This window comes from Dunckerocampus dactyliophorus, chromosome 18, assembly GCF_027744805.1.
Source record: "Dunckerocampus dactyliophorus isolate RoL2022-P2 chromosome 18, RoL_Ddac_1.1, whole genome shotgun sequence".
In the NCBI taxonomy this organism is placed as follows: Eukaryota; Metazoa; Chordata; class Actinopteri; order Syngnathiformes; family Syngnathidae; genus Dunckerocampus; species Dunckerocampus dactyliophorus.
In genome coordinates this window covers 4,345,640-4,371,981 of record NC_072836.1, presented here as the reverse complement: position 1 = coordinate 4,371,981, position 26,342 = coordinate 4,345,640, and the positions used below count along the sequence as shown (strand labels likewise).

The 26,342-nt window shown below is 44.9% G+C and overlaps 2 protein-coding genes across 3 annotated transcripts; one reads left to right on the top strand and one right to left on the bottom strand.

Annotated features, from left to right (window-relative positions):
- Positions 1-337: 337 nt before the first annotated feature.
- svilc (supervillin c) lies at positions 338-19,092 on the top strand. The gene is made up of 33 exons (XM_054759918.1): positions 338-1,863; positions 2,975-3,316; positions 3,966-4,103; positions 4,231-4,407; positions 4,498-4,532; positions 4,904-4,965; positions 6,773-6,918; positions 7,880-8,105; positions 8,180-8,700; positions 9,030-9,105; positions 9,408-9,449; positions 9,530-9,592; positions 9,837-9,911; positions 11,072-11,126; positions 11,217-11,300; positions 11,410-11,515; positions 11,577-11,737; positions 11,810-11,914; positions 11,986-12,122; positions 12,485-12,632; positions 12,722-12,867; positions 13,034-13,209; positions 13,285-13,429; positions 13,504-13,804; positions 13,877-13,998; positions 14,058-14,160; positions 14,245-14,464; positions 14,550-14,686; positions 15,019-15,174; positions 15,246-15,374; positions 15,437-15,549; positions 15,788-15,943; positions 16,805-19,092. The coding sequence occupies exons 2-33, from the start codon at positions 3,093-3,095 to the stop codon at positions 16,913-16,915; spliced, it is 4,596 nt and encodes a 1,531-aa protein (XP_054615893.1). The 5' UTR covers positions 338-1,863; positions 2,975-3,092; the 3' UTR covers positions 16,916-19,092.
- tmem98 (transmembrane protein 98) lies at positions 16,915-20,629 on the bottom strand. 2 transcript variants are annotated; one of them, XM_054759921.1, is made up of 7 exons: positions 20,429-20,612; positions 19,256-19,486; positions 18,604-18,735; positions 18,484-18,517; positions 18,304-18,419; positions 18,181-18,240; positions 16,915-17,784 (listed from the first exon to the last, which is right to left on the bottom strand). In XM_054759921.1, the coding sequence occupies exons 2-7, from the start codon at positions 19,384-19,386 to the stop codon at positions 17,583-17,585; spliced, it is 675 nt and encodes a 224-aa protein (XP_054615896.1). In that variant the 5' UTR covers positions 19,387-19,486; positions 20,429-20,612; the 3' UTR covers positions 16,915-17,582. The 2 variants fall into 2 exon arrangements, with proteins under 2 accessions (XP_054615896.1, XP_054615894.1); XM_054759919.1 differs by lacking the exon at positions 19,256-19,486 and having other exon boundaries at positions 20,429-20,629.
- Positions 20,630-26,342: the final 5,713 nt, after the last annotated feature.

Below are 26,342 nucleotides of genomic sequence, written 5' to 3'. Positions count from 1 at the left end.
AAAAAGTAGATATTATGTTTTGACCTGTCAGGTCTCCGTAAGTTTTTTCCCCCGACTGTCTTTAAATGCATCTCGGCACAGCGATAGACCCCTTCCCTTCGACTTGTTGCGGCTTAGGAGGTTGTTTCCCGGACAGAGTCTACACTTCGAGAGCCATGGAGTCTATTTTTACTCTCCATCCGTGTGTGCTACGCCCCCAAGCCATGTCCCCCTCCTCCCGAGGGCTGACTACTTTTGGAGCAGCTCTTGAACGTTAAGTGCTCGCTAGCTTGACCTGGCGCTTGTTCACGCCCCCTTCTGCCTGCACTCGCTGGACATCGTAAGTGTACATTGAAATTTGTTAAATTTGTTACTCCGTTAAAATCTCAAATGATTAACTTTAGTTCTAGGTTTGTTAATTGATGTTATTAGAAGAAATTACGTCACTCGCTCGGCGTCTTGTCAATCTGGTGGTTCCTTTTTACTCTCGCGAGGAAGGTCCCTGAAGTAGCCATGAAGTCACCTGCTTTTGGAGATGCTTTTTTGTAAGGAGAAAACGATAAGTGTTTACGTATATTTATCTACTTTTTGTTGTGTTACATGTCTATGTGACTTGTTTTTTTCCTCCACAAGAGTTCATACAGTCTTTGATAGGATGACTTTTGTGAATTCAACAGTGGAAACTAGGTGCTGCTGTGTGAAATTCTGGAATCTGATGTATGGATGTCAAGGCGGGACCAAAATGGCAGTCTACCTGTGCGTCTTATAGGTGAATGATGAACATGCGCACCACAGTCAATGGTGGCAGGTGCTAATATCTTTGCTAACTTCCTGTTTCAAGGCGAATCTCCAACAACTGCTTACTATGCAAAGTCGTGGTTCAATTTTGGTGCCTGTGCAGACTCCTTGGAGGAGTTCGTTTACGTACGACCCCTGGACTCGGCCTCATCTGCAAACCAAAATGGCCGACTCCCTGTGCGGTTTTTCAATTTTTTTTATGTAGTTTTTTATTTTTTATGTATTTATTTTGAAAATATATATTATTTATTTACTTTTTTTTGAGTGTTCTTTACTTTCTCCTGGTACTCTGCTTTCCTCCCACATTCCAAAACATGCATGTTAGATTAATTGGCGACTCTAATTGTCCATTGGTATGAATGTGAGTGTGAATGTCTATATGTGCCCTGCGATTGGCTGGCGACAAGTCCAGGGTGTACCCCGCCTCTCACCCGAAGTCACCTAGGATAGGCTTCAGCATACCCACAACCCTAGTGAGGATAAGCGACATAGAAAATGGATGGATGGAGTTTTCTTTACAGCATAGGTTCCTTGATGATTTTTTTGTGCGTCTTGTCCTGATGAACGTAGGTGATGGATTTTGTGTCAATCGGTCACACTGGAGGCGGGTGATAATATTGTACCTATCATTTTACCCATAAATACGTAAAATACGTCCAATAAAATACATACATTCCACCAGGATGCACGTGCTTGCAAAATGTGGTGAGTTTTCCAGTGTGTTAAAGCCGTCAAAAAGCCGATTGCAGTTCCGTGCTCGGGCCCTGATAATCCCTTCCGGGGTCAGAACGTGGCCATTACATTGTGACATTGTACAGACCGCAAGGAGTTACTCTTGGAGTGCTTTTCCACACCATGGTGGCTCCTGTGTGCTCATCCCTAAGTTTGACTCAATCCCCCTGGTGATCCACGTTGAGCCTCAATATCGTCCCCCCACCCCACCTCCTGCTCCAATCAACAATACCTCAGCTTGTCACATGACCTTTTGCCATTGTGGCCTTGTGCTCGGCTTCTGTCTGCAAACAGCATCGCACAGTGAGGTGCATGAGGGAGATCAGGGATGCTTTTCTGGCTCCAAACGCGGAGGTGAGTTCTGGTTGTCTCCATGGTGACCAAGTGTCTTCTATTGGTGTCCGACTACAGCAGTCATGCACTTCATTTGTGTCATACTTTGGCCATGTTTTGTCCCGTTTTAAGACTGTAAGTCCTTCCTGTAGTTGAAGCACTTGTAAGAAAGTGTTACATGCAAACAAAATGTGTTTTTTGTTAGGTATTTAGTGAACTTTGCTGCAAACAGAAGCTTTAGCCAGTCAGGGTGCTAAGTCCACGGCTCACGTCTCTTTTGTTCCAGCTCCATTGTGCTTCCTGCGTCAGGCTAAAATATCAGGAATGCTGACAGCCACAGTTCGGGGGAGACACACACACGTGTTAATACATGCGCCCCACACACACACACATACAAGTGTTGGATGGCTGTTATTTATAATGTGGATTAAAGTCTCAGCCATTCACTGTGTTATGAATTTACTTCCAGGCAGACAACAGTGGCCATGCTTTGAAGAGTGTCATAAATTATTAAATATTTGCAACTAAACAACAAGGAAAACCATCTGAATTTATTGCCAGGGTGTTTCAGGGTGCTTTCACACAAACACCGCCTACCAACAAACGGTCCACACTGCAGAAAGCAGACTATAATGGAGGAAGACGTTAGCTATGCTAGTGATGCTATGTGATGTTACAGCACTAGTATGTTTTTAACAGCAACATCATGCTGTGTTAGCCTGTTGGCTGAAGAAAAACAAAGCTCTCTTGTCTGTTGGTGACTGACGGATAGTTGGCAGAGCAGCGGGATTTATTTTCAGATGTGTAGCGAAGCCTGCCTTTTTCTCTGAAGTGTCGAGCATATGGTCTTTGCCTGTGGCGGCCGTTTGCCTCGACTGGCTGGTTTTGGCTGCACCGATGTAAAGGTGGGGGGTGTTCAGCTGGCAGATTAAGTTACTTGTGTGTTGTGGAAAAGACCAGCGAGGGTGCAGACTCATGAGGCAGGTCTTCGTGGGCCCAGAGAGGATCTTTTGGTCTTGTGTTTCAGTGCAGTGGGAGATTCCAGCATGCTGAGGCTCAGCTTACATTACAGAGAGAGAGGGAGTGAGAGGGAGAAGAGGTTAGATGAAGTCCACTTTTATTCCTCTTTTAGGACTTACTCCATCGCTTCCTATTGATGGACACGTGAGCCAAGCAGGACGTCTTTGAGTCCCATGGGCGACACTTTTTCTCATCCAACCAGCTGAACTGAATCCTTGAGAAGGGACGACATGGAGGACCCGGTCCTGGAGCCCAGGTCAGAGCGGATCGCCCGCTACAAGGCGGAGAGGAGGCGGGAACTGGCCGAGCGCTTCGGCAACATGGAGGACTTAACTCCCCAGCGGGTGAACCGAGAGGTGCACAAGGCCGGCTCACATGGCCAGGGAGTGAATGGAAAGATGTACAGAGTCCAGAATGGATCAGACCCTCTTTCAGAATCCACCTGCTTGTCAGGGTGAGTCACATAAATAAACCATGACTTCATAAATATTCATTAAAAACTTTATCTACAATGTGCCACGAGTGTATAAAAAAACAAGCAGTGGCCTTCAAATGGCTCAGTGGCCACACTTTGGACACCCCCGGTTTACGTATTTCACAGAGAAGTGTTACCAAATAATTTAAAGTGTCTCCAGGCTTTGTCTTCTTAGCCCTACGGCGTGGTAATGCACCCTCCCCGAGCTTGTGGAGCTGGCCTGCATGTCTGGCTGTCCGCTCCCGCGGCAAAGTATTCATTCACTTCATAACACTTTTAATGCGTACCGTGTGTGAATTTGGAGTGGAGTCGATGCGTACATATCACCACCTAACAGGTAGCGCCATATCTATTTGTGATGGTCCAATTGTATTCATGGTGAACCGCCACAAATAAATGAATGTATTGGAAACCATGAGCCAGTGTACCCCACTTTTAAGTCATCCTATGTTCTTAACTCCTAACTCCTACACACACACACAGCTTAGACATCTCTGTCCCCCCTCTAGGAAAATAATGTATTGTTTTCATATACATATACTGTATACACATTGTGGGTAGTTGACATACTGATTGTTGCCATAACCACTTCTCGTTGCCCCCCCTCTCCGCCCTTGCACCCCCTCAGGCAGGGTTCCCAGGACAGTGCCAACATGCCAGGCGAGGAGGGGCACCCGGTGCAGCAGCTCCACACTCGGGTGTCAGTCGGCCAGCTGAGGAGTGCTCTTCTGCAGCAGGCTGGAAGTGGAGGGGAGACGGACAATATGTATGTTTCACCTTCATGACATGACATTAGCACATCTTGACAATAGAAAGACATTTTCTGCTACACTAAACTGAACTGCAAGTTGCTGAAGAGGCCAACACGTCCTCCCTCTGTATGTTTGTGTTAGCTGTGTGGATGACGGCCGAGCCACGTCCTCTCTGGACCTGGCGGTGAAGCCAGCCTCGGACGGGGGCCGCCGGCGCACCCGGCGTTACCATCCCGGCGGGCCGAGCAGCGCACGCAAGAACAGTGAGCGCTTCAGGACTCAGCCAATCACGGCCAATGAGATGGAGCATACCGGCGGGTAAGTGTCGGTCACTGGATGACCTGATGTTATTTAGCCGGCGCCCTCTGCCATATTTTGCCTGGTGATGTCATGTTACTTCTCTTCCAGGATGGTGGATGCTGAGGAAGAGAAGAAGAATGAAGGTATGAAAGACAAACTAACATCATGCCAGCTATGGTGATGAATTCAAATAGAGTTGAAACATGACCATAAAAGAGATACAGCCTTCATCCTGACACATTTCTTGCAAAATTGACAGCTCTATTATACATGATCAAATGAACTGGGTCGTATTTTTAGGCCCATGTTCTCAGTGATGACAGGTTTACGAGTCAGAGCCATGTTCGCCCATAAAAGACAACAAAACTACAAGCAACGCAACCACTGCTTTATATCTTCAAGCTGTAACCACAAAGCAAATACACACCAAGGCCTCCTATGACCCTTTACTGAGTAAAAGCATCAATCATATTGTGGAGACTTTGTCAAGACTCTCCCTCTTTTTGTCCCGCAGCCGACGTGAAAACAGATGAAAAAGCCCAAATGAGCGTGGCGGCCAAGATGTCTTTATTTAAAGTAAGTCTTTGTCTCCTGAAACAAGATACTCATTGCTATTCATAACCGTCCTCCCCTGCTGTGGCAACCGCTCTCATTCTTGCACCGTCAGAGCCATATTAATAGAGGATGCTGCTCTGAATGACATTTCATTTTAAAGCCTCAATGAACTCCTCTAAACACAACTGCAGCGCCCATCAGTAGATAAACCCCACTCACAGACTGTTTATTAATTCTGGATGATGAAACTCCATTCATTCCTACAGTTAGAGGTCCAAATGAGTCACTTCCCCAGGCATTGTTTTAAAAGTTAATGGACAGATGTGATTGTGGGAAAGGGTAGCTGTCAATCATGATGTTACACCCACTTTCTATCATCAAGTCCCACAACAACAACTATTTTAGGGAAAATCTTACTTGCACTAAATCAAGCTTTCTCTAACACTCTCAAAGCAGCTATGGACACGTTTAGACATTAACAAACCAGTAAAAACGAGACTACACATGACGACGTCGTAAGAACACTGTAATGTGCATGCCGCGCCAGTAGATGGCAATGTAACTTTGTCAAGAAACACTGCATACATCTGGAACAGCTGAGTGAAATTGTCAGGACACATGGTGTGTTGACAAAGACATACACTTTGAGACATTTAATCGCTATTATTGTCAGACAAAGAGCCATGACGCCGCAGGTTTTATAGTAATTACACCAAAAGCTACCGGGGGCGATTGAGACATGTCAGCCTTGTCACATGTTCTTAAGCTGCAAAGCTTAAGAACAAAAAATGATTAGACCACGCTTGTTTCTTTGGTTTATTAATCCATTTTAATGCCTGGTAGAACTAAAGGCACATTTGTTTGGACAAATATAATGATGACAACAAATATAGCTCATTCAATATAGCTCGTTTAATTTAAGAGCTGATATCTAGCAACTTCCATAGTTTTCTTGATAATAACTAAAATCGCTTAATTTCTTACATGAATAGCTATAGCACTGTGCGGCCAAAAAATGTAACTCTTATGAGCTGTTTTTGTTGTTGTTTGTCGTTATATTTGTCCAAACAGAAGTACCTTTAGTTGTATCACGCATTCAAATGAACAAGAAACTAAAGAAACCAGGGTGGTCTAAAAACTTTTTCCATGACTGTATGGCGCGTAGAAATCTGCCAGCAGTTTTTGCTCCAGCTGCTCAAGGTAAAGTCCAGACGTGCAGTGAGCATGCGTGATGATTATGATGGCGACGTGATGTGATTTGGTCCAACAGGTGCAGCGGCCTGATGCGAAAGTGCCGTCCAGTACCGCTGCTTTAGCAATGGGGCGCTAGGTGAAAATGTGCCACACGTTGTGTTGCCATTGACGACCGTAGCGGCCAGGTTATAATTAGTGGAGCCAGGCGGGGGGAGAAACCGAAGATTGTGCCACTCGGGTTACACTGTGACCCGTTAGGGTTGGCGACCATGACGCTTCGCCTCGAGGCCAGCTGCTTTCCCTGCGCTCCCTTGGCTCCCCTCGGCCTTTAGAAATAGAACAAGAGTGCTCGCTGCTGTTTTTGTGCTCATGAATTTTTAGGAGGCGGAGGCGGCGGCTGCTGACTGAGCCTGACCCTTGCTTGGTTAAGCAAACACGGCCGTCACTGTGTCAATATTAATCCTATAGTCAATATTCAATATGTACTTACATTATATGTCAACATAAAATGAGTGGCACCCTCTGGCTTTAGCACAAGACTATGGATATTAATATAACTACATCCACCTAAAATGTAGTGGATGCTGCCAAATACAAATTAAATATATATATTTTTTGACATTTCTACCTGCAGGAAATGGAAAAGACGGCCGCACCCGAGGCATCGGCCTTCCTCAAGCCTCGCTCGGGAAGCATCTGCCACGAACGCAGGGCACGCCGCGGCAACGACCATCGCTTCCTCACTCAGCCAATTACCTGCGAGGAAATGGTGGCCATCAGGTGAGCGCTTTGACCTACTATGCACGCCGTAAACAGCTTCATTGATAAAAATGACATCATTGTGATATTTGCATTGTTGGCCCTGACGCATGTGCATGGAATTTTTATGGACGCTGTGGGAAACAAAAAGTGAGCAAGAAAAACATGAAGAGCAAAACAAGTATGTTTAGAAAATACAAGAGAACTTCCTCCTCTCACTTTTTTTTTTTTTTTTTTTGATGGAACCGCCTATGAGTGCTTCTACGTAGTTCTGGTAGGCGGCTCGTTGAGAAGAGCGATATGTGCTTTCATGTTGGTCTCAAGGTGTCCAAAAAGACCAGCAAAAGATGTTAGATTTGTTGCTGCACAAAGTCACTAAATTGGCAACACTAATCCCTCCTGCAACGTTTTTCGTATTCTGTTGCAGACCACATGCATATGAGGTGTGCTTACGATGCCATCTAGTGTATGAAGTTATAACTATAAGCTATTCATATTTTTGAAAAACCATGATAGAGTGAAGCTGTGAAATTTGAACCGCAAAGTGGCGAGGGATGACTATTTTGTGGCGGTCCAAATGTGTTTGTGGCCATCACAAATAAAAGAATGTATGGAAAACACTGTTGATTTTTATTTTTGGTAAAAATCACGGATTGGCATCAAAATGCCTTCCATCTACAAATTTGTGTGCAATTGTGCTAATTATCAAACTTAAAAATGACAATGATAAATAAGAGCAGCAAATTATTAGCAAACTGTCTTGTTTTAGCTGACATAGATTTACAAACATAGAAACACGTAAAGACAATATTCACTTATCCATATTAAGACATCTTGGAAAGGTCAACAAATTAGAAATGACTGATAACTTAAAGCAACCACCCCTTCATTGAGATCTTTGAATATCAGACTATAATCAATTTCCCTTTAATTATAACACCTAATTATTATTAGAAATTATAGTGAGTATTTTTGACTGCAGTACGCCCCCAGCAGCACCACAGGAGGCCGACTCTTCACAGGCCGAGCCAGCAGAGGGCGACGATGAGGGCTGTAAGCTGAGCGTGAGTGAGAAGCTGGCGCTCTTCAACAAACTCTCACTGCCGGAGGCGCCGGGGGCCACGCACGCTGACGGGCCTCCGGAGAGGCGCAGGCAGAAGGGGGCCCGCTACCGCACCCAGCCCATCACAGTGGAGGAAGTCAGCCTGGTGAGCACAGATGAAACCATACAACACGTGTAGTCATGGATGCGAGTAATGATGTTTAATGTGTTTGTATTCAGCTCCAGAAAGGCCCCGTGCAGCTTCCCGCTTTGTGTTTGTCCTCTCATCTGTCTGACAGACAACAGGCCTCGTCTGTCAACCTGAAGCCCAGCGAGCTGCGTCTCACCCAATCCAAACCCGACATCAGCCCTACAGAGCGCTCCGCCTCCCAGCAGGAGATGCAGCGATGCGAATCTGAGCCCGGTTTGAGAGGAATCCTCAAGAGGAGCCGCTCGGAGCGTGGCAGGACGCCGTGCGCCTACCTGGACGCGCCTCAGGAACACAACGGAGCTGTCCCGCACCGAGACAGAGCAGTTGAGGCGAGGACGGATGGGCCGACACCGCAGAGAGGGGAATGTGAGGCTTCCGGAGAGGGCGGAAGAACTTTGACGGCCGCCCCCTGGAGGCAGAGGGCTCGGAACAGGCGGGAGACAATCGCTTGCATGCCAACACGAGTGCTGTCGGTACATCTTGATCAGCAGGAGGAGATACCACATCAGAAGACGCCAGAGACCACTATATCTGTAGAACACACTGGAAGGTATTTTTTATCTCTGTCAGATCCAACATCAGTTACTTCTGACCTCACAAATGGAAACAAATTCCCACAAATACAAGTTTTGGATATATTGTGCGTGTACAGGTGGTGATAGATGGCAATACAAGTCAATGAGTGCTGCTGGCACTGGGGACCTGCCGTTCATTGATGGTTGTTTAAACGTGTGAAGTGTTTGTGCTTTTGCGAAATACTGTACTGAAGTAAATGTAGCTTGGATTTGTCATGCATCCATTCATTGGTAGAAACTTTATTATTGTCTGGCAATGTCCCATACAATTCCCATTCCAATGTGCTGTGATGTCTTTTAAAAGGCACAATAATGAAGACGTCACCACTGCTCCAGTGAACGGCAGCACTCAAATGCGCCAGATGACCAACGGTAGCAAGGTAAGAAGCACAGTGTCATGGGTGCTATTTCATTTTTTTCTCTCTTGCGATAAAAACCTGCCGTGCCACGTTTGGAGAACTGCTGCTGCTGCTGCTTTAATTGGAGTATTTGCCATTCCACTGAAACCAGATCTGGTGCATCCCTTTTCGGCATGGGAGGGGGGGGTTGTTACAGGCGACTCGTTGCCTGAGATGACAGACGGGAATGTAAATACACTATACTGGTGGTCAAATGTTGACCCGTTCATGACCTTGTCTTGTCTTTTCTGGTTGCATTTTTATATTTATTTTTTGTATTTTAGGGAGAAAACTGTCACCCAGAGGGAGTGAGGCCTCAGTGTTGGGTGAGTTGTAAACAAGAAATAAAGTGTAAAATAACGTTTGCTTTCCCAATATTTAAATACTCCATTTTTTGCTTTCCCAGGAGCCCGTCTTTGCCTCTGTGTATTCTAGCCGTACACCTCAGTATATTGTGTGTTTCAATCAGGTAATTATTGCATGTTTAATTCCCTTTGCTACCTCAGCCACCAAAGGCGTCTTCCATTTTTATCTCTTATTCATCACCTTTGTAAAGGCTTGCTGCAGAATTGTGAGAATTGCATGTGTCAGGCCAACAGGGGGTGCTAAAGTGCATTGGGTAGACTTCGGTTGGATGCAATTTTTTGTCTTATATTGAATTACAAGAGTACAAAAAAATAACCAGATGTCATGTTATTAAATATTGTCCTCAGACCAACCAGTCCTTTGAGGCACAAGAGGTGGCATCTCCAACGAAGACCCGAAGTCCGCCTCAGTGGAGAGAAAAGGTGGAAGACCCTGGCATTTTGTATTTATTTCTATTTATCTATTTATCTAAGGGTTGTCCAAAGTGCGCCAAGTGTGCTGTTTTATTATTGGCCCACTGCACTTCTAAAAATACAATTCAATAGGAAAAACAAAAAACAACAGCAGAAATGGAAAAATCAGCAGTAATTTTACAATAAGAAAATTGTAATCTAATGAGAAAGTTGTAATTTTCTGAGAATAACGTGATGAGGGCAAATTTCTACATTTTAGTAGCATGAGGTTGAAGTTAATGAGGTAATTTTTTTTAAAGTTGTAAACAAAAAACAACGAATAAAGTTGTAATTTTAATAGAAAAAATATGGAAATAGTCATAATTATGAGGGAAAAAATGGCAGACATGGAAAAACAAGAACAACAATAAAGTCAAAATATTAACAGAAAAAAGTTGCAATTTAACAAGAATAAACTCGTAATATAATGATGAGAAATAACGTCTTTTTAGTTGCATACAGTTTAAATATGAAAGAAAAAATACATTATTTTTTAAAGTCGTAACATTGTCAGAAACAAACAAAGCAAAATAAAGTAATTTTTTGAAAAATGGGGTAAAAAAAAACAGCCAAGTTCATACTAATAGGCTTTTTCAATTATATCACAAAGCTGAGATGCAGGTTTTTCTTGAAATACAGTACAGGCCAAAAGTTTGGACGCACTCAATACAACTGATGGTCCCAACCCCATTAATAAGGCAAGAAATTCCACTAAGTAACTCTGACATGGTACACCTGTGAAGAGATAACCATTTCAGGTGACTACCTCATGAAGCTCATTGAGAGAACACCAAGCGTTTTCAGCGCTATCAAAAAAGCCAAGGGTGGCTACTCTGAGGAATCTAAAATAAAACACAAATATTTAGAGTTATTTCACACTTTTTTGTGAAGCATGTAATTCCACATGTGTTCGTTCATAGTTTACAGTAGATGGGAATCTCGTCATGAAAATAAAAAAAAAAAATGCATTGAATGAGAAGGTGTATAACTTCTGACCATATCAAAGTGACCCTTGCATCCTTTACTGTAATTTTTTAGTATGTGGCTCTCGCTGGAAAAAGTTTGGACACTCCTGACATATCCTAACAGATCAATGTCTTTTTTTTTTTTTTTTTTTTTTGTCTGCGCAGGCTGAAGAAGACGGGGAGAACATGTGTCTGTTGATTGATGCAGAAGAAAAGAGAGGTGTGTTTACATTTTTAACAGTCACTTTTAGATGTATTGTTTTTTTTAAAAAATATTTTTATGAATGAATCATTGTGTGTACTTTGGTAGCTGTTGCATCTCCAGAATTAACCCGAAGTCACCCCAGTTGTGACAAGAGTCAATCTAGTGACACTCCAGCTTGCACAGTTGAAGGTGAGGCCAGATTAAGACCATGTCCGCACTTTTACACTCAAAAACACATAAATGTGCGAAGTTGTATGAGTCATGCAGTGCTGTCTCACAGTGCTGTCTCTACCTTCAGCAGATAACCAGGAAGAGATGCCTTCTGAGAATGGTTTCTGCACCCGCCAACCCTCCTCAGATGGGGCACAGGACCTGGACCTGCTCTGCCAGACCAACACCCCAATGTGAGCTGGATTTTATTAAAAGCTACAGTAAGACTTCCAGTAATTGCCTAATTGTGTGCAGGCTGACCTCAGCCGTTGCTGAGCACCGTCGGGCAGTGCGTCCGTCCCGCCGCACGCAGGGATCTCGCAACCCTCTTCGGGCTTTGGCAGCCCGCGAGGACATCAGGCAGGACTTCATGGGGCTCAACACGACCACTGAGGAGACCACACAGTCAGAGAAAAGTGAGAGGGAATGTCTTTTTCTTTGCTTTGTCTTCCTCGTCTGGAAGAATCTAACCTGGTGTCTGTCTATAGAGTCTAATAACTCCTCCAGTGCACACTTGAACACCTCCTCATCCTCTCCGGATCTTCAGGAGTGTCATCCACCCTTCACTAGCCCGATGCTGGTCTTCATAAAAGGTCAGCAAACACACGCGCTTCATTTTTCGTCACATTGTGGTCTTCCTACTGACTGGCGTCTGTGCTGACAGGAAGGCAGCGCGTCCAGGTCCGCCTGGCCGAGCCTTCGGCGAACTCCTTGAACAGCGGAGACTGTTTCCTCCTGGTCACCACAGAGAACTGCGTCCTGTGGAGCGGAAAGTCTGCCAACGAGAAGGAGCGAGCGAAGGTATCTGCAAGGATGGGTTACTGTTATTGTTCTGGTGCGTCCTTGTTGTTTATGGGAGTGTTAGCAATGTTCATTTAATAGGGATTGTGATAATACAGTAATTGTTTCAATTCTGTGGGTTGTTTGGAATTGCACTACTTGGCTGCAACCAGCAGAGGCGCTGTTGATTCGTGTTAACTACAGTAGTTTGTAAAGAAGAACATGACGTGTTCTACGGGAAGTTGAGCTACGTGCATGTTATTGCTCAATACAACACTGGCATGGAAACAAGTCTTCAGAACATTTGAAGAAGTATAAATAATGAATTGGAAATGTAGTCAAATGTCCGTCCCCTACTACAGTATTAAATGCTTGTCCCTCAGGCCGCAGAGTTGGCGTCTTTCATTCACAGCCACAAAGACCTCGGCTGTCAGGCTACCAAGGTCGTCCACCTGGAGGAGGGGCTTAACTGTGACAGCAGCCAGGCCACTGACTTCTGGAATGTTCTGGGAGGAAGGACACCTTCCAGAGGTTATACTTATTGCATTCAAGCATTGTTTGTGCAAAAGAAGGGTTATTATGTTATGTTGTGTTACTTCGATGTCCGCCGTTCCCGACAGGAGCATCATCACTAGAGGACGATGAACTGTATGAACGCGGTGCTGTGGAGTCCAACTGTGTTTACAAGCTGGTGGAGAACCGACTGGTACCTCATGAACAAGCCTGGGCCTCCATGCCCAGCATGTCCCTGCTGGAGTCCAGTCAGGTCTGCCTCAAGCTAACATCCACATTTGCAAAGAAGCATCATTATGTGGACAAAAGTACTGTGAGACTGATGTGTTCTTGTCACTGGGCTGAGTTTCCTAATACTTGTGCAGTTGTCCAGCTGAGGCCACTTTCACTCTGACCTCCTGTGTGTGTCGTGTGTCCAGGCGCTGGTGTTTGACTTTGGCAGCGAGGTGTACCTGTGGCTGGGGAAAGACGTCCCCGCCAGTGGTCGGAACGTGGCTCTCCAGCTGAGTCGGCAGGTATGGGTCGGCGCCTACGACTATGGCAACTGTCGAGTCAACCCGCTGGATCCCACACGGTGCAGCGCCAATGCGCAGTTGTAAGAAAGCCTCCTCCACGTGATGGTTTCATAATTTTTTCTCTTTATTTTTAAAATGGTTTCTTTATTTTTCAGGAGGGGGGAAGGACGTCCCAGCTGGGCTCTGTTTGGTGTCATCTTGGAACACAATGAGACGTCTCTGTTCAAAGAGAAGTTTGTGGACTGGACAGGAAGAGGCGGAGCCCAGGAAGAAGCTTCTCCATTGGCCAATGAGACTCAGGTACATTGTATGAACTTCTTTACTTGAATCCCAACACAAAATGTCCTCTGACTGTTTTTCCTCTGTTGTCGTAGTCTCTCTCAGTGGTGCCGTCATGTGACCCCCTAAGGCCCTGTGACGCCAAGGCTTTGGTGTCGGGTGGAGCGGCGGTCGAGGACGGAGAAGCCCATACTGTGCTGGCTGGCGTTGACGTCCAGAGGGGCTATGGCGCGGTCACGCTGGAGGGTGGGGTGCAGGCGCAGCTGAGGACGGTGGGCATTGACACGTGGCACGTCAACGAGTTTGACGACTGCGAAGTCCCTGTAGAGAGCACGGGACAACTCTACGAGGGGGACTCATATGTCATCCGCTGGACATACAGCATCAGCACTGCTGGTCCGTCACATCCTCGTGATGCATTTTTACTTCAAAACATCTTAAATTGATGGCTTTTAATGTCTGCTGCAGACGAGAGTGAACAAAAAGAAAACGCAGCCTTCTTCCTGTGGCGAGGTCGTCATTCCGCTGTGAGTGGACGGGACACTGCTGCCTTTCTCTCCATCGGGGTGAACAACAATGAAGAATCACAGGTAAGTCATTTACGGTGATTTTTGTTACTATACTTCTGATTGTATGTGTCATGTTGAAGGTTGTGATCCATCAAGGAAAAGAGCCTCCATGTTTCCTGCAGCTTTTCCAGGGAGGTCTGATCATCCACAAAGGCCACAGAGAGACCACCTCTGCTCAAACAGGTGCTGTAAATTCATAGCAAGTACACTAATTTCCCATCCAGTACTTTTTTTTTTTTTAAGTGATGCTTTGTGTTTAATTTGTAGCAGAGCATGTAGGCTCCTGGCACATGTTCAGCGTGCGAGGGGAGCTCCCTGATGAGGGCTCGCTGCTAGAGGTGGAGTGTTGCTGCGCCGCCCTGCGCTCCAGGGGCTTGCTGGTCCTGGTCAACGGCCAGCAGGGAGTGCTGTACCTTTGGACTGGCTGTAAAGCTCTTGCTAGCTCCAGGGAGGTGGCCAAAAGGGCGGTGGAGCGCCTTACTCAAGTGTGAGTGTCATGTTCTCCTGCTAGTTCGTTACAGTCCACTTTCATGTGGATGATAAGTTGGATGTGATGTGTGCTTGTGCATCAGGTGTCCACCAGAACTAGGTCTCCGTGGTCCAAGCAGCCCAGTGAAGATACAGGCGGTAGAGGAAGGCTCAGAGCCTGAAGACTTTTGGGCGGTGCTGCGACACATGGACAGGAAGGCCTATGACTGCATGCTGCAAGGTACACGTCAGTACATCACTAAGTCACATCACTATACATTATTATCATATTGATACTGTACATAATTAAGTCACCGCATCACTATACTGTATAGTATTATCACTACAATAACATTCTACGTATATCATTGATACACAACTAATGTGTTCACTATATTATCACTGCAATAGCATACAGTACTACATATCATGTTGATACATCATCAAGTCACTTCATCACTATTATAGCACTACAATAACAGGCACAATATAATATTGGTACAGTACATCATTAAGTCACTGCATCACCAGGTCATGCACTCATGTACTATTTCCTCTCTGGCTGTCAATCAGATCCAGGCAAGTATAACTTCACCCCCCGCCTTTTCCACCTGAGCGCCTCTTCTGGAAGCTTCCGGGTGGAGGAGCTGCACAGTCCGTTGCGTCTGCCCGGTCTGGTCATGGCCATGCCCTTCGTCCAGGAGGCCTTGTATGCGCCGCCACCACCTGGTGAGAGCAGAGTCAGCACTTTGACCACCTCCACCATGCAAAGAAAACACTCAAACATAAACCCTCCTTAGCTCTGTTCCTGCTTGACAACCGCTTTGAGGTCTATCTGTGGCAAAGAAACCATCCTGTGCAGGGGCGTGAAGAGAGCTGGAACAGTGAGAGGAAGTGCGCCATGGAGACGGCGCTGCAGTACTGCAACGGTAAAGCCGTCTGACAAAGAAGGTGGTTGAGGATGAGCTGAAAGTGCCTCCCCTTGTCACAGAGGCCAACCCCAGACGCCCTCCACAGGCCTACCTCATCCTGGAGGGCTCAGAACCTTTGACCTTCACTAATGTGTTCCCTCGCTGGGAGAGGACCCGGGAAGGCCTGGCGCAGGTGTGAACTAGAGCTTTAATGTCCACTTTATTATGTACCGCACGCACAGAAGTTATGCAGTAGTGTGTGCATGTGTAGAGAAAGAGTTAGCATGACCGCACATCTCTTTCGAGCATTTCATTTTGTGCTGGCTAATTCCTGATCTAAATGCAGAAACTTGTCCAATCAATAGACGCTGTAAAGGCCACGCACCCCAGAAACTAACCTATTAGTGTACATTTATCCAAAATCATCTCAGGGCAGCATGGGCCGATCCAAGCTGACCCTGGTGCAGGACGCCCTGGCCCAGCTCACGCGGATCCAGTACCCCCTGGAGCGGCTGCTGCAAAGCCCCTTACCTGATGGAGTGGACCCGCGACACCTGGAGGTCTACCTGTCGGACCAGGACTTCAAGGTAGGCTCACGGGAACTTTTTAAACTAGCTCGATTTTAAAATACTAGTGTTCCCTCGTTTATCGCGGGGGATAGGTTCCCAGAATAGCCTGCAATAAGTGAAATCCGCGAAGTAGCCAACAATTATTTCATATGTTTTAAGGCTGTAAAACCCTTCACTATACAGTTTATATACTTTTCTCAGACAGGCAATACCATTTTCTCACATTTCTCTGCTGGCTAATTCCTGATCTAAATGCAGAAACTTGTCCAATCAAGTCTTGTGGTGGACTACCACAAATAAATTTGGACTGCCACAAATCCATTTGCCACTACTTTTTAAAATTAGATTTTATTTTAGATTTGGTGCTACCTGTTCACCCTTGCTCATAAACACATTATAATGGGACACACCTCGTATGCTCCACATAAAAACACAATCACTGGCTGTCATGCACATCTTGGCCAATCAGAAGCCTGAAAATGCTACCACAACTGGCCTGGTTGCGCACTGTGACGCATGTGGTCATTAAATAGCAATAAATGACATGTACATTATCTTTAAAGTCAGCGCGTGCTTACATGGAGCCCAGATAACATTGAATTGCTTGTGCCTGTAAGGTGCACACATGCTTGTCTACCACTGCATGAACTGAAACCAACACCCATAAGTCAATAACGTCATGTTGTGTTGTTCAATAAGGTTTAAAAACATATGACATGTAACTTAAGAATTGTGCAAATTAGACAGTGATGACATTGCCCCCTTTCGCTCAACCCGACACCACAGATTGATTGCAGTCCTTTGGGAAACACTGGAAGTTGTTCTGCAGACAAATTGCAACATGTTTCAAATTTAATATATGAACTGTGATTGTTTCAGACCATTTTGGAGATGGAGCGAAAGGACTTTGCCTCCCTGTCAAGCCGGCAGCAAGCTGACCTGAAGAGAAACAAAGGACTGCTTTCCCAAATAACAGAAAATAGTATGTAGAAAACACAAAAAGTATGGTATAATTCAACTTTATTTATGTAATTCATGGACTTTTTAAACACGTACAGACAGTAGAAGACACGTTTCCAATCACTGAATCTGTACAAATCACAGGTAGACCGACTATGGAGATAATTCAGTGACAATTAGTGTATGTGGTGCATGGGTGCTGAGAAAAGATCGAATAAAAAATATACACAAGGAAAAAAGAGGTTAATTGTCTAAGCAGATTGTCTTTACGTATTCAGACACACTTTATGCGTGATTGTTACAACAATATTCTATGATGAACACAGTGAAGCTGGCAGCCATGTTGGACTGCACCTTCGCAGAACAACATGCAAGTTGTGCTCCGCCTCCAGTTAGCAATTAGCTTGTTCGAGCTAAAACTGTTTTACTACTTGTGTATTGTACCAAACCATTTTTTTTCACCTTAAAAGGGAAGTTTCTGAAGTCACACTGACCCTTGTTCACATTTTGTTCGCCAGGTTCTGCTGGTCCGCTCAGCAGCAGAACATTTTTCTCGGGATGGATTAGCTCACTAAGCCTTCATGTGATTGGATTAAAGCCCACCACCACTGGGAGATGGCCCACTTGGCATTTCCAACTATTATTACTTAAAGTGGTGAGGAAGTGCCTATAAGAGAAGATGAAGAATGTTTTAAGTCTAGATGGCCTGCTCTCTCTGGACTTCACCTCCAGCTTGGCTCCGATCCGGCTCGGAGGCCAAAGCTGCTTCCCGCAAGACCACCATGTGGTCTTCGGCCGCGTTCAGCGATTGGTCGATCCAGTCTAGACTGCCGGACATGTGGCAGGCGTTGCGGGTGACCAGAACCAGGTGGCTGACAGACAGGAGCAGAGCCGTGGCCCTGGGTCAGGAAGATAAATTACAATTTAGGAGCAATCCGTATAGGATGTTAACTCACTTGGGGCGGTGTAGTTCATTCTCCAAGTCGGCAGGGGGCAGCACAATAATTGAATGCTTGGCCTGGTCTTTTGTCTACCTAAACTGGACGAGACATGCTAACTTGACTAGCATCAGCAAAACGTGAATTTGCATTTTTTGCAAGCATAACCACATTAGCTGATGTGTTAACCTTTTGACAGCAAACTGCTGTAGTTACAACTGAATCAACAACAGCGCCTCTGCTGGTTGCAGCCTGGTAGCTCACTCAAATTTGCCTTAGTTGCTTAGAAGCGTGAATAATTTACAAATAATTCTACACACAGTTTTGTAGTGTTTTTTTTAGAAGTTGTTTACTCACCTGGCGTCCAGGAGGATGGGGTCCAGAGGCGGGTACATGGAACGCACCACATCGTCTACCCTGTTCAAATGCAAGGACGTCACTTATCCAGCAGGTTAGTACGAAGAGCTTTAATGGCTTTACCTGGGGCTGATACGTTTAGCCACCGTGATGATATCACTCAGGCTGGCCGGGGCTTTGACCTTTGCCCCTGAGCCCATCGTCATGGCAACCAGCTTCTCAGTCAAAGTGTGGCAGATCTATGACAAAATAATTCTATTAGCATGGATTCATCACCCGAGACAATATAACAAGCTGAGGTACCTTCAGGATGGAGATGCAGTGAGACACCAAACCACTGTATGGGGAGGACACAAATAATTCAGACACAAATAAATCATTTCATGACAAAAGACAAGACAAGGGCGGCCTGAATGAACGTACGAGGCGTCCTCTATCCAGTCCTCATTCTCCAGGATGGCCTCGATGTGAGGGTTGGTAATGACCACGTCGTCCAGCTCCAGCTCTGACAGCTCGCTTTGGGTCTCCATGGCTCCGATCAGGTCCACGGTGGGCCTAATGGGACATGAAGAACAGATTATCGCCTCTATTCTGTTTACCGCAGAGACTCTCCTATAGTTGCATGGTCTACAAAAACAAAGAAGATGGTAGTAGCTGCCTCTGAAGTGTCATGAGTCATGGAGCACCTTTATCTACCTCTGCATCCACTTTAAAATGTTGTGACTCAGCTGTTGATGTGAAAATGATGTGTGTACACTGCCCATAGTTGTTTTTTTTTTTTTTTTTTTACAATGAATTAATCCTCGCTATTAATGTTGGCTGAGCAGTTTAGCTCCTTACTGCTATTACAGCATTGGTTCTGTTGCTGCTGTGTTGTGCAATATACTTGTTCATAAACAGCCACATGGTCAAAGAGAGCATTCCACTTTCTCATTCACTCCAAATCATTGTTTGAGGTAAAACATTAACTGCCCAATTATTGCCTGCTTCCAATTAATGCCACGAAACAGGGAAGAAAAATCACCAAAATGGTCTTATATTGTTAATATCACAGTATTTGGCCGGCGTGACTAACTTAGAGTCAAAGTGGTGCAGCAGGTGGTGCGGGCGGCAGTAGCGGTGTCGACACACCATCACCAGGGCCACGAAGGACGCCAGGAAAATGGTGGCCAGCACCCCGATGGCCACGATCACCACCGTCTCCATGGCGACCGGGCGAGGCCTCCCACAGCGGCCGGAGTCCAAGTCGAAATACTGAAGGCCGAGCTGCCAGACTGTCCAAGAGGTACTATGTACGGGCGCTCATCTGTGGAGGGGGTTCATTGGCAGATTCAGTATGAGAAAGAGCTGTTCTACTTTAGCTCTGATTGCAATAGAAAGCTGAACTACACCAGCTACTAGTAGATTGTGTAACAACAGAAATACGCCAGAATCCTTCATCTTTGACCCATTCACCTCCTCTTGTCACAACACACTGTGTGTTTTTCTGTGTGGATGTTTTGAGGTAAAAAAGAAAGAACATTGAGTTTTCGGTGAAGCGCCAACACTGTTGAGGAATGCTGTAATTCTTTAATCTGATTATTTTTGGGTTAAATGGTAAGTGGCCCGTGTCGTACGGGGCTTTCTCCTGCTCTCACTATTCAGGAATATGCCAAAAACGGTAAAAAAAAAACCCATAAGATTATCATTATAACTGGACTGTAACATTTGAATAACATTCAAATAAACACACTAGACATGTTATTAGGCACACCTGCACAATCTAAAGTCATCTATGCAAGGGTTGTATCCGAAATTACAATATTTTTGACCCTGACATGTAGCTGAATAATCCCACCGCAACATAGAAACTGCTCTCTCTGTATGATACAGTAGTTACATAATTGTTTTCTTCATACAACTTCTAAATGCAAAATGTTGCACTTTTTTTTGGCTCAAATGAAAGCAAATGTGTGATGCAAAGTACAGGACTCTGTAAAAGGACATAAACGCCACTTTAATCAGCTTTTTGCGACACTAGCCTCATCCAGCTGTTATTTTAAACAAACCAAACGATACGGCAATACCACTACTTTAAAGTGCTTTCCAATGCAATTATAATGAGTTACAAACTACACTTTATTGGTTGTGTGCTTTGCAAAAAAAAAAAGTCAACTGAATCAAACAAAATATGTTAAAATTAGTCTTTACATGTGAGAGCAGCACATTTCAATACAATTGGTGATTTAAAAACAGAAATATGACTCACCTTAACATTTTGTTGCATTTAGCAGGATTCCTTTTCCTCGCAAAAAAAAGTAACAAAAAAAAGTTCCTCCTCCCTCTCCAGCAGCAGGATGAGGGGTGGAGACGGCGCCGACATCTCCAAACAAAGTGGAACTTGAAGGCGCCTCCCGGTTCAGCCAATGATGACAAAATTCCCAGGAAACTTGAAACTTCACCCATCAGGCGTGTGGGAACTTTGAACGGCAGGTGGCGCACCAACACCACTTAACCACCTTCGTCATGGGACCAAATATCTGCAGAACTAAAAGACAGCATGTGATTAAAGTTTGAGCTCACAATGTTTACGTTTATGTAAAGCATAAATATTTCCATAATGGTGCATAAATAGACGGAACGTTCAGATTACATTTTGATGTAAACATGCTTAAAAACCGTTTGGAGGAACATTTATGTTGACTATTTTTGCCCTTTGTTTTGTTTCCGCGGTATAGCACTTCAACGTTAGCCTGCGACGTGACGCAATGACGTCACATGTTACCTGACCGTAACTCGGCTAAAGCCAAACAATACTACAACGAACCAAGCTAAGCTAACATCTCACAAGATCATATTTAATATAATGTCACATTTGTCAGCAACATTTATACGAGGATTCGTCCCAAGAGCATACAGAAGTGTCACGCTCTGTGATTCAGCCCGCGTGACTGTGTTTATGTTCCCGTTTGATGCCTTAGTTCCGGGTTGTATGCTCTTATTTTGTTATTACTTCCGTTTTTTTTGCTGCGTCCTGTGTTTTTGCTAGCTTTGCTCTTCTGTTTACGCGCACCTGCTGCTAATTTAAGTTTCTCTTCTAGTTATTTCAGGTATTATTATTAAAATATACATTTTACCTGCAATCGGGTCTCATCTCTCGCCACACTGGGGTCGTGCTCCAACAGCACAAAGCCAAAACATGACACAGAAGATTACTTTTTAAACATTACAGGACAAAGTACGTGACGGGACTCTCAAAATGGCGGCACTGTCCTTACTCCACGAGCAGGTGATGCACTTTTAATTAGCTATTTATGTGTTTAATCATGTTTGTCATGGCTAAAATGGCGCAGTGGTGGAGCCAGAAATTTTTCATTGGGGTGGCCAAGGTGAGAACATTACTCACTTGGGGGTAGCAATAAGTTGATACTGAATGGCCAGCGGGGTGGCAGTAGAGTGAGTGACCAGTGGTGGCCACGACCACTTTAAATTTATTTAAATTAAATATGGCCACCGCCACCACTGGCCACCCCGTAGCTCTGCCACTGCTTTTGGACTGTCTTATTAGGACATATTTTCAATGTACAGTTTTCTGGATTCTGCTCTTCATCATGGCGGCCAAACCCGCGCCGAGCATAATACGGAAGTTGATGCCGTTTTAACGCTACACTTTACATGCCCACTCATGCTGCTACAGAGAGCTTCCATTATTAACAGGTTTATGTGCGGAGTCATGCTTCAGAATTTAAGTCAGAGTCAACATACTGACAAAACTTGAGCGGAACCGACCAAAGTTATCACGGAAAACGTACCTCTGTACTGCAGTTCATGCAAGACCCGGTTTTATTGACAACTCCTCCACACGGAAAGTTGTGTGCTGCAGTGAAATGCGTCCAAGCGGAAACTGCGGTAAGGTTGAACTAATGTTCTGCACCACAGAGCCGCGTTTGGCAAGATTGTCCCCCAGCCGTGGGGGTGGCCGGAGAGTGACCAAGGGTGGCCACGGCCGCGTAGCTTCACTACTGAAATTATGTAACTTTAAATAGCTGTCAATACAATGCAGTGCACTTGTACACCACCATAAATCGCAACCACAATGTAATGCATAAGGTTAAATTTTAAATTCATCAGGGTGAGCTGGAGCTTATCCCAGTTGACTTAGGGTGAGAGGCAGGGTACAGCACAGGGAGAACAGAACATGCAACGATTCAAACCTGGCAGATGTGCTGACCACTATCCACCACACTTCCCATGCTATCACCATAAAACGTATTATAAATCAATATGAGACTAAATCTTTTTTTTTTTTTCTCTCATGTTTGCAGGAGGTGTGCAAAGATGGTCAGATCTGACAGAAAGCATCACTGTGAAGGTTCTGCACTCCCTTTTTTTCCTCCTCTGGTTAATTGTTTATCCATTATAGTTATAGGCTAGTCACCTAGTTAATGACCCACAACCACAGTGAGTTTTGCCACGCTGCCTGCAGAGATAATTCCACTCGCTGTCAGCGTGGAGGCGGCACACAGTCTGGTTAGCGTGCTGTCAACACAGGTGTGTTTGTGCTGCGCTCTCATGCTTCACCGGCATTGTGGACCACAATATGTGTCAGCTTGCGTATAACATTCCCGTAGTTTGCCGTCATCGGTCATCCCGTTCCCTCTGCGCTCCTAATTCATCATCATCATGTGGACGGATTCCGAGCGGCGCTGGCTAACAAGCAGACTGGCCTTATCAGTGAGCAGCGGAACAGCTCATCAAACGTTACCAGTGGCTTCATCGCCAGAGAGAAGCCATCAAGATGTAATTGAACTATTTGTTGGCATGCTGCAGATATGGCTGTCAGTCAGGAAGCGTCAAATACTGGGCTTAGACAAAGCTAACCCTCGACATCTGACAAAATGCAATAGAGTAGGCGTGGTCAGTGGAGCAGGCTGCGGAATACGAGCACTTCGGCCAAGAGGAGAAGAATGCAGATTCACCATGTACACAACATGATATTTATGGAGTATTTAATTAAGAGAAACTTACTCTAGTACCCCACTGGGGTCCATTTTAGAATTTTAAAAGCCCCTGAAATGAGCAGGATAACACACCTTTGAGTAAGATTTACAGGAGATGATGTAGCGCATTTCTTACAGCACAAGTCGAAAAGCTACACGAATGCTGAAGCTTAGTTTTTAAGGAGAAAAGGCTACGTTTGCCTGTGGACGAAAGGTCAAAGCGCATAGAAAAATGTGTTGTGGACATAGCCTTAGAGCAGGGGTCTCCAACAACCGGGCAGCCTTGTCCACGAACCAGTGGACAAAAAAACTTTCAGAAGCACTCACATTTTTAAATAAAGTTTCGTCAAGAACCACTGTAAATCAAATGTATTGTAAAAGCATATACATTCTGGAAGCAAGGCTGTTTTTTATGGTATATCAAAAAATAAAATGCAAACAAATCTTTTATTCTGACGTCACATGAGGGGTCAAAGTTGGACGCGTGCGATCCCGTCGCTGGTGAGGCCAACTTAGCCATTTGTGTATTCATTGTGTGCGGGGAGAAGTTGGTAGTTGTTTTGTCTTTTCGGATGAAAATGAAAAGTAACTACTCAGAACTTTCCACAATGACATCGAGGACGTTGTTGCCATTTCCGTACAAACACGCTGCGCCTGTCGCCCACTCACATCAAGCCACGCTATTATCATCTTGTCTCTGGAAAATAGCCTCGCAAAGGCTCGCACCTCGTCTTTGTTTTATACGTCAGTAGCTGACAGTAACACGAGATTACTATATTAGATTAATAGAAAATCTGACAGATCTGCACCCTGGTCCATCAGGGCTCTGACACAACACGTGCTGGCCCGTGGGCTTGCAAAGGTTGGGGAGTATTCCACTTTTTTGTTTGCATTTTTAAAAAAAAAGATTAAATTACTCTGAAAGAAAGCAACTGAAAATGCTGTTACCAGCATGTTTGCGACGGCACTTTGCCCTCTCATGTCATATCCAAAACTGTATTTTGAATAACCTTTGTCCACTAAGTCTGCCTGATACTCTCTGCAGTTGATGAAACATCCCTGGCCACGTTTTGAGAAAACAATATGTTTTAAAAGCGCTAATTGTCTGTCAAGAGAGTCTTTGCTGTGGGAGCTCTGCAGCTTCCAAGCAAGGACGGATCCATGTTTTTTGCTGCAAACTGGGATTATACAATGGTGCTGAGTGGGGTGCACTCGGATTACCATTGATGGGGGTGGTGGATGGAGAGGGGGAAAAAGCATGTCCTTGAGAAGCAAAGACTCCAGCAGGCTTGCAGCAAAATATTTCTACAGCAGCTTCTTTATTCCCGCTCATCCCAGTCCTCTTTAGTGGCGCTTCTTGGCAGGGAAAGACGCAAAGCATGTTTGCTCTTTTGTTGCTCCGGTTGGAGATTACAGCATGTCGTCACATGCTCATACGACGGTTCTGACCAATACAGTCGGCTTCTTTGATCTCTCTGCAATTGCTCTAACATGTTTGCATCCATCTTCCTATTATTTACACGCGCGGTCATCTTAATGCATGTTTGCGTAGTTCTTCAATGCATTCACAATCTGTTGTTGTCTTTGAAACCATGTTTTGTAACGTTGGAAAAATGGATGCCTGATGCAGTAGAATATTGATTTTTAGCGCATTTTATCTGGTGATAGTCATTAACGTTAAAATTAAGCACTGTAATGTACTCAGCCATGTGAAAGCATAATGCTATAATGTTAGAATAGTCTGTGTACAGCTTGTATGGCAGTATAGATCTACAGTCCATTGAAAACGAGTCAACGCACAGCCAGCATTGTTTAAATAGCTAAATTGTGTCCTTGATGTGAATATTTAGTGAGCTCCATTTTTATCTAGCATTGCCCTAATCCTTTTGGGCATGGAACTGAGCAGAGCTGCTCAGGTTCTTACTGGAATCTCCTTCCACTCTTCCCTCCTTCCGCTTGAGGATGCCACACAGGTGCTCAATTGGGTTCAGGTGCGGAAGATACATACTTGGCCACTCCATCGCCTTCATCTTCATCTTCCTCAGCAAGGCACTTGTCATCTTGGAGATGTGGGGTCCGTGCCATGTTGGAAAACTGCCGTGCGGCCCAGTTTCTGCTTGACAATGTCACAGGCCATGTTGGAATTCACATTTCCCTCAATGAACTGCCGGCAGCATTAAATAGTTTTTTTTGTTTTCCTTTTTTTAATTACTGGTTTGGGCACTGTTTAAGCACCGGTACCGACTTGTATCGGATAATACTGTGTAACGATACCAAACCCTATTCCCAACACATGTTCCTGCGGACGCACGTTAGTGCTAATGTTATTGCCTGCACTTTCCTTTCCTCCCAACAGTTGTAATTTAATTTTATTGAAGCAAAAAGGGGATTACTCACCTCTTGATTTTCTTATCTCCGCATCGCATGGCTCCTAATCTCTGAGCAAGTTGGTGGCGAAGAGAGAGCGGAGCGAGGAGGCTTTAATCGTTTTAGCTGCTATCGATGGAGCTGCTGCTTGAAGTCAAGCCTGTCTGTTTTCTCACACAGCTCATGATGAATCAAGACTTAAGCAGAGTTTATCTCGAGGTACTCTGATGGAGGTTCAGGTCATTTTCCCACCAACTTTGGTAAGTCTTGATCCCTACCCAGCTACTGTTCAAGTAAACAACCGTGACAGAACATTGGCTGCTCTTTTCTTGTACATGTTTTTAAGGCCTCAAGCCTTCCCTACATGCATCATGTCTTCCAATAAATATTGTCTGGTTATTTTTAGTTGGTGTGTACCGACACTGCACACAACTCCACAAGCTTTGCGCTAATACTAGTGCCAATGCAACATGAGAGGTCCTGGCTGGTACAACCGTTTTTACAGACTGCTAATCTAGGCAATGTTGGTCCAAATTTTGCCTGAGTATTACCAAAGTTTGACTCTTTTGTGTTTAGTTGGGTATGGTACACAATTTCCTGGCTTTGTATTGTCATTGTACAGTGGTACCTCGGTTTTCATACCACCCTGGTTTTTGTACGATTTGGTTTTCGAGAAAAATTATTGCCACAAATGTCTCAATTTTTTTTCACTGTCTCAGTTATTATATGGCCAGACTGCGCCTAACAAATTAGTCGAGTTCCCAAACAAAGCATCCACGCATTGGTGACTCAGTCTCTGAGGAGTGGAGAGTGTTT